Raw genomic sequence first — 8668 nt, 5'->3', positions numbered from 1 at the left:
GAAAGGTAACTACATTTCTACAGTCTTTACCATCCAACTTGTGCTCATAGATAAAGAGAATGTCAATACACCTCCAATAACATCTTATGAAGATGATTATGAATTCATTGCCTTTGGTATTGATGAGCAACACCACCGAGCCTTGAATTTCCAGCTAACAATCCTCATTGGTTGGAGGAAATAGAGGGGAATAGCTTTTGTAGCTAGTATGATGGAAGCAACTCCCCTCAATGGAGTAGCATAAGGGAGTGAGGGCAAGAAATACACTAGGGAAAGGATCCCAAACTAATGGAAGTCGATGCTCTACCAACATGAACTAAAGGAGACATGTCGACAATGTGAAGGCAACAACTATGTCTAGTCTTCATTATTGGCCAAATGTTGAAAAGAATCCACTATGGAAAGGATCCTAAACCAATGGAGGTTGATGCGCTACCAACATGAACTAAAGGAGAGTCTTCATAATCAGCTAAATGTGGAAAAGAACCACTTTGAAACAACTGAAATGGAGACAAAGCTTGTAGAACCCCTACTTGTGAGAGGGTGGAAAAAGAGCTAGCGACAAACTGAGGCCTACAAGATCAAGATGGAGGACCTATCGTGTGATGAAATGAGTTATGTGCTACTGATGGGAACATGGGAGCTAAGATCAAGAGAAGAGATCTCCTAATTTGCTAGAATTGAATCCAAGGCTACCATCTATTATCACAACTATCTCTATCGAGGGCAAATAAACTCTAGTAAAGTGCGCAAAGAGTCTACAAATCCAACACCTTAGCCTGAAATCTCAACTCTGATGCTGTAAAAAAAAGGGTCATTTATCGTTGAAGCACAATGTGGTCATCGGATATATTAGGGTCAACAATAATGACTCTAACCCTTGAGACCACATACCCCTGATTGCCTTCGCTATGGAGGTCCAACTCAACCCAAGGAGAGAGGGAATGTCTGAGATGACAATAAACTTGAGCAACTTGATTAATAAGGAAGTGAATTGCATATCCTCCTCCATCAGGTTGAACCCTATTGAGAAAGGCAAGAGGAAGATCAACCTAGCGTTGAGTGCCAAAGGACTATCTTGAAGTACCATAGTTGCAACTCCAAGGGAATCAAAAGCCACTTGGAAGAAGCCTCACCCTATCAAACAAATGTTTGAAAGGTGCGAAGAGAGGTCTAAAGGAAAGGCCTCAATCATCCAGTCCCTAGCCTAAGTCCTAGAAGGGTGGTATCCATGGATATGCATGAAAGAGAATAATGGAGCTCTCAAATTCCACGTCCTTGTTGAAGACTATTTGTCTTAGGAAAAATTTACATGTGAAAGGGGATGAGGATTGGTTAAATGGGTAGCCGTTTGCCAACCTTTAAAGGGAGGAAGGGAAATTGTGTGTGTGTGCACACGCGCGTGCGCACGTGTGCATGTGTGTGTTATTGCACACGTCTTGTGAAAAAATTGCATGTGAAAGGGGATGAGGATTGGTTAAATGGGTAGCCATTTGCCAACCTTTAAAGGGAGAAAGGGAAATTGTGTGCGCGCGCGTGCATGCACGTGCGTACGTGTGCATGTGTGTTCGTGCGTGCACACGTGCGTGCGTGCGCACATGTGCATGTGTGTGTTATTTGGACAAACCCCAAGATGACCAACCTATTTGGAGAGCATTCTTTGATAATATGGGCACAAAGTTTGAATTTCATTGTCTTTTCACCCTCAGACGGATGGTTAGAGTGAGATTGCTAAATCCAAAGTGCTTGATCTTTCAAAATGCTAGGTGGCTGAGCAAAAATCAAAATGAGAGAAGTATCTTTCTTTAATTGAGTTTGCCTACAACACCACCAAAGTGGTTGGTGGCAACGTAAATTTACCACCCATCTTGAGGACCAAAGATGAGATATTTGCAGTTGACCAATACGTAAGAGACTTGGATAAAGCTTTTGTACAACCACGGATAGCAGAAGCATAGAAGAGAGATGGAGGAGATTTGGTGTCACTCAAGTTGGAGAAAGCACGGCTCAAGAAGATGAGGGGCAAAGAGAAGGTGTCTCCAAAGTTTTCCACAAAATATTTAGATCTTCGAGCCAATCAATGAGGTTGCATACCGCTGCAATTTTGAAAGAGCCACCAAAGGTGGAAGAGATCCTCCAACACGAGCAAATTCTGTATTAGACAGAAAAGAATGGGCTCAAAGGCAAGGTCGTCCACATGAAGTTTAAGAATTACTCAACACTAGAAGCCAAGGGGATGGATGAGGAGTTTTTTTAAGAGTATCCACAAATCTTGCAATTGTATAAAGAGGCTTTTCAGTTGGGGTTAATTGATTAGAAGCCAAGGGGATGTCATGGAATTGCAATTATCCCAAGAAATAAAGAGAAATACTTGACTTCGATCAAAGAGGATTCACTTTTAATGAGGGAAATGTGTTGGGACTAGAGAGTGCTATCATTGACGATTTAAGGAGAAAAGCACATTAAAATGGAGCAATCAATCTAAAGGAAGGGCCCTCGAGTGCAAAAGCAACCACAACTGATAAGGGCCCCCAACTTCTAGGAAAAGCCTTTGCTTTTCCAATCAAGTCAACCAATCTTGGCTAAAAGCCCCAACTTTTTGTGGGAATGCCAAAAGCATGGTTGGCTTCCTAGTCTGTATATTCAAGGGTCTCCATGCTCTTTGTATTATTTGAGAACCAACCACTTCTATTGCTCCCTCATGAACCTTATTTATATCAAGCTACTTTCTTGAAACAAAATCCTTGAAGGGGTCCAACTCATTACCAGCACGCGGTATTAGTCGTGACTTGATTTGCAAAGCATTTAGAGCTACTGCGATTTGATGAAGACCTGTGAGACTTTTACATCCTTCCACATCATCACCCATCTTCAGCATGCTCATGAGTATGGCCAATGAGATGCAAGCACCAAATGTTTGCACTAACATAAAATGTTTAGACTACCACCCACACAAATAAGCATATGTTGCACCTTATCCACTAGACAATCCACTAAGTCATTATGGATAATTTGTGGAAAGCATACATCCAACAAACTTTGGTCCTCCATCGTAACCACTCAACATTAGGATGTCATTCCACAAAAAACATTTCATTCACTTATAGGTGTCTTCACTTGGACACTAAGGTACACTCTCCTCACATGCAAATCTACATCAATACGAGACACTTTTGCCTCTCATCACCTTGTTTCAAAGTAAACACATTTCTTGGTATAACTGCTAGAAAAAAGTATATGTCATTATCAATTTTTTCCTGGAAGCACAAAGCACATAGATCACTAGCATGGGGCCTACTAGAGCATACAATTGTCTTAAAGCTGTAGCTTGACTCGGTTAACTGCTGTTATAGCTTCAGTCTCAACAGTCCAACATATTGGAACATTGCATGGTCCACAAATTAGAAAAAGGTGAAATCATCATTCCATGTACTATTCACGAGAGAGCTGACGCACATATTTTTCACACCTGAAACTCAGATGGCATAGAAAACCCTTGTCCTTTGTAAATCGTGGCCCCCCAAAAATAAAAATAAAAATGCACAGTTTGAACCTTATGATAGTTACCCATAAGGCTGAAAACCATAAACCCTATCACACATAGCAGGAGAATAACATATCTGAAGAGCTGATATACACCCAGACAGTCCATGGAAAAAGTATCGAATCCTATCATTACTTCAGTGAGACAAAACTAGACAGCCACAAAACAAAAGTTCAAAGAACTAGCTCAGCAGCTCTTGGCTAAGAACTAACACAGAAGGGTGAATGTAACCCTTGTCAAAAAGGGGCCGTGTTGTGGAGCAAGAGCAAAAGTAACACCCCTTAAGCTCCATCCTATTCCACTTAACCAGGAGCTGCAGCTGCACTTTCTGTTGCCAAGATAGCTTGGGCACCCAGTCTGCTGGTAGAATACTTTTTGGTAATAAACCTGACAACGACCACAGAGTCCACTTTATTCCATGATCATGATTTTCAAGAAAATGGCTGATGAAACTCCCACATTTCTTCTACCACTCAAATCTCGGAGCACAATACCTGAAAAAATCACGCCAAAGCAGCTCAAATACCAGCCAGTTCATCCCACTTTCGCTTGAGGGTGATCCTGCGGACGCAGACGCAGATGCAGATGCGCTACTGCAAGGCCAAAATCAAAGCATAATGAAAATGCGTTTACCCACCAAAGCATACTGGAGATACATTTACCGCACACCACTCCTCTCTCTCTCTCTCTCTTACTTTTGACGGGTCACCGATCGAGATTGTTTCATCATACACCTACTTGGGGGTTATCTTTTCCGGACCTTTTTCACCCTAAGGCCGGCGATGCAAGCTCGACTGAGCAAAGGATATGCCTCGTTGGCCAGATTGGAGAGGCAGTGCTTCCATTCACATTTTCAGGACCCTCGGACCAAATGCCTACTCTTTGACTCCTTGGTTCGACCAGCCGGGATGTCTGGCAGCCCTTGTTGGGGGCTGGACCTGTCATATACTAAGTGTGTTCGTGTGGAGCAACTACAAGCTCTTATGCTATCACGGATGCTTCGCAGTAAGCCGTTAATTCCTCACCAAATCATCTAGGCTGAGTTTGGATCTTCTGTTGGGATAAGTATGATCGAGGGCTTGCTCTATGGTGCATGTGTGCATCTAGGGGAGTCACATGTGTGTGTTGTAAAGGCACATCAAGTGCTATGATGTATCTAGTGTGTGACCTAAGTGATGATGTAAGCCAAAGGCAATCCCACTGATGTAGGGACTGATTCCCACTGATGTAGGAGCTGATTGCCACTTATGTAGGGAAGGTATTACCTTCTCCCCCTTTCTATAAGAGAGAGTCCTCTCTCTCACAATCCATATAGAGAACTACCATTTTGTTTCATTGTGCTCTCACACCTCTTTCAAGATGCATCTATTCTATCCTACAAGATTCTACACTTGGTATCAGAGCTTTAAATTCTAGATCTAGCCTAGCCTAGCATTAGATGCTTTCTCTAGCATAAACTACTAGTTTTCTCAAAGCTTCTTCATCTTCTTCATTTTCCCCCTTCTTCCCCAAATCTGTGAGAGCCATGTTCTCTACCTACAAGCAACCATTGCTCAAACCCTTTGAGCTGTAGACTCCTCACGTACGGGCAACCTTCCAGCTGCAAGCAATTAGAAAGTTCTCCTTTGTACGCGCAATGCCAACACGAAGACTGCTCGACAATAAATCGCGCAATGCCGCCTCTGTGCTTACCTATCTGCAAATTCCTCTGAGCCCGAGCTGCACGACACTACAGGCAAGCTGCTGATGAAATCTGAGCCCGTTTGGTCAAGAAATGGAGGCGCAACAGACAAAAACCAGTCGGTTTTCTAAAGCTTGGCTATGGCGACCTGGCGCAACATTGCGCTTTTCCTTGGTGGAGGACCTTCTCTGGTATAAGGCCTTTCTTTTTGCATAAAAATCCCCTTGAATAGAGCTATGAGCTATGAGAATTGCACCCTCCAATCTACTCTGATCTCTGTTGACAGAATTCTGCATATTTTGGTCAAAGAGTGTTGAGTAATCACCATAAGTTTGGTGCTTCCATTATTTACTGCAAACTTTCATTGTTTTGCTTGTACTTGAGTAGTAGAACTCAGTCATGGAGCTCATAAGTGTCCTTATACTTAGCATTCTCTCTTGATGAGTACTTGAATTGTAAAGATGACTAAGCCCAAGCATATAGAGAAGTTGGATGGAACTAGTTTCCATACTTGGTAAACAAAAGCTGAGTTTATGCTTATGAAAAAGAAGATATGGAATGTTGTGAATGGAAAGAAGTCTACAAAAGAAAAAGCTAATTGGTTGATCAAAGACAAGAAGGCTCTTGCTATGATTGCTTTGGGATTAAGTGGCTCATACATTCACCACATTGATGGCTTTAAAACTTCACATGAAGTTTGGGATCATCTTCTCTCAGTATTTGGTGCACAAGGAAAATGCTTCAAATATATATTGTTCCTTTGCTTACAATTGGAAAAGGAAATGTGTTATTCCATGAAGAACAACAAAGAGAATCAAGCATTTCTTAAGAAGAAGGACTACTTCAACAACAAAGCAAATCTGGCTGTAGGAAGAACTCCATAGCAAATGAAGAAAATAAAGACTATGCTTTTTAAGCACTTTGTCTTTTGAATTTTTGTTTATCATCACTTGGTCAAATTTTGAGATTCTCTGCCTAGAGTAGTACTCCAAAAAGAATATCATATGTTATGTCTTTTGTAAATCACCTCTGGTCACCATATGATGTAGACCATGTGATATGTGTTTTGACTATCCCATTTCTGTGAACCTCACACCCTTGGGAACCCTTGCTAGCATGAGATCCTAGCCATAGATTTATCTTTGACCTCCATGAGATGGCATGAGAAACTATGAGACTAGATGTATCCTTGACACTGCAAGAGGCAACCCCTTGAGGGGGGGTATATTGGGATAAGTATGATCAAGGGCTTGCTCTATGGTGCATGTGTGCATCTAGGGGAGTCACATGTGTGTTTGTGTGTGTTGTAAAGGCACATCAAGTGCTATAATGTGTCTAGTGTGTGACCTAAGTGATGATGTAAGCCAAAGGCAATCCCACTAATGTAGGGGACTGATTCCCACTGATGTAGGGGCTGATTGCCACTTATGTAGGGAAGATATTACCTTCTCCCCCTTTCTATAAGAGAGAGTCCTCTCTCTCACAATCCATATAGAGAACTACCATTTTGTTTCATTGTGCTCTCACACCTCTTTCAAGATGCATCTATTCTATCCTACGGGATTCTACATCTTCACCATTGCCGCTTGATGCAGCATTTCATGTCATCACCTACTTATATCGACCAGAGATGTTGGTTTGCACACACAGTGAGATGGTTTGAGCGACTGGAGCTACACATGGATAGACTTCCTCCCTTCCAGTACAGCATTGATGTGTCGTATTCACCACTCCGATATCATGAGGTCAACCAGGTCATATGAGAGGATCTTCTGCAGCTACACACATTCCGGACTTGGTTTGGAACCGAATGAGCTCGCAATGAAGCTCAACTTCTACAGAGATCATTGCCTACACATCTCGGATGAGGGGTTTATTGACCCACCAAGATACACATAGATTCATTTACCCCATTGAGGATCTACCCACGGAAAGACGCATATGCACTATGTGTGGCCTACAAGAGGTCGAGTCGAAGTAACATTTCATCTTCAAATGCCCAATTTACTTGGACGATTCTATTGTCTATTTAGAGATAGCTCCGGGTTCCCATTCACGAGACAGTCAGGCATCGTGAGCGCCTACTCCGATCTCAAAGACAAGAGGAGTGTACCCTGGTAGACTCTTCTCAGAGCATGATCACGGAGTTCTTTTAGCCGGACCATACAGAGTCTCCCCCTATAGGCCCTAGGCATGATCGGGTCCCAGAGCTAGTGACACGGCAGCTCAGGCACAGGGTTGATGCACAGATTACGCTTGGGACATTCCCTCCATGTTCAGAGTGGAAGCGCAACCGACAGGGGTGGCTGTTGCCCTTGATAGATGTAGAGCTGTGACCAGGAGACAGCACAAGATTGCATCCACAAGCAGCTGGCACATCTCTATATATGATTTCATGGTATCGCTCCCTCACTCTGGATGAGGGGGGGGCCACAATGACCTTCGGGCATACGAGGCATACTTCACTTTGTATTATGATGGCAGTCGCTCTAATGACGATGTTGATGAGAATGATGTTGTAGATACTATTTTAAAATGACTATGTAGCATGTAGTTTTTCACTTTTGTATGGGTGTGGATGCTCGATTAGTAGCTCCACCCTTTCAGTTGACTTGTATTAGCTTTCTCATAGTCTCATAGACCCATCAATCTTCCGAAGACTTTAATATACTCTCTCTCTCAGCAGAGAGAGCCGATGCGATGCTGCCGAGCTAGGGACGCAGAGACCACACACAACACGGAGAGTGACCAAAAGCATGCACGATCGAGGTTTGGCCTATCTCAGCTCTCCCTCAGAGGAGACCAAAAGAGACAAGGTGCCACTCTTGACATAGCCTACTAGATCCAAAGATCGAGGAGAGCACGTCCTCTACCACAACGCAAGACAGCTCGATAGACGCAAATCCGAGATATCTTTGCAACCCACTGGAGAGCCACCATAGTGACGGGTTTTGGATTTTCAGTGTCAACTTTCAGCTTGCACCTGAGGTTTTATTCGAGCTCTTGAGCTTAGCATAGCACTCAACAAGGACCCTAGCACACCCTTTGCTTCAGCCCATTGAGGCTTGTATGAATTATTTTCTCTTCATGTACTTTGTCTCATAGGCCCGCAAGGCCTCCAGGACGTTAATCTGTCTCTCTCTCTAACTCAACTCAAGATGAAAGGCACATAATTGACCAAAGGGAAGGACGAGTCTATAACTGATGTTTGGTGTTTATCCCCTTTTTGGTCTGTACTTCTCTTATAGGCCCACGAGGCTGCCCTCCCCCTCCCCCCCCCCCCCTCTCTCTCTCTCTCCCGCTGCCATCATCTCTACTCCGACCACTGCCTCCCCCACCAGTGTACCACTCAGCCTGCCCCCCACAGGAGAGGGTCACAGTTCCTCACCCCCCACACAGCTCCCTTCTGTCTCCACCACTCTTATGTCCCCCCTTCCCCTCAC

The 8668-nt window shown here is 43.5% G+C and overlaps 1 protein-coding gene across 3 annotated transcripts in view; it reads right to left on the bottom strand.

The window, feature by feature from the left end:
• Positions 1 to 3379: 3379 nt before the first annotated feature.
• The window catches only part of LOC147898749 (blue-light photoreceptor PHR2-like), a 45689-nt gene continuing 40400 nt past the window's right edge, over positions 3380 to 8668 (bottom strand). For all 3 annotated transcript variants that reach the window (XM_087379466.1, XM_087379467.1, XM_087379468.1), the window contains 2 exons: positions 4039 to 4137; positions 3380 to 3931 (listed from right to left, as the gene is read on the bottom strand). In XM_087379466.1, coding sequence (XP_087235592.1) covers positions 3847 to 3931; positions 4039 to 4137 — 184 coding nt within the window. In that variant the 3' untranslated portion in view covers positions 3380 to 3846. The remainder of the gene's footprint in view (positions 3932 to 4038; positions 4138 to 8668) is intronic.

This window comes from Dipteris shenzhenensis, chromosome 9, assembly GCF_047967505.1.
Source record: "Dipteris shenzhenensis isolate YYH24624 ecotype China chromosome 9, Dip_SZ_1.0, whole genome shotgun sequence".
Lineage (NCBI taxonomy): Eukaryota > Viridiplantae > Streptophyta > Polypodiopsida > Gleicheniales > Dipteridaceae > Dipteris > Dipteris shenzhenensis.
Note: the sequence above shows the minus strand (reverse complement) of the source record. Positions and strands in the feature narration are given on the sequence as shown.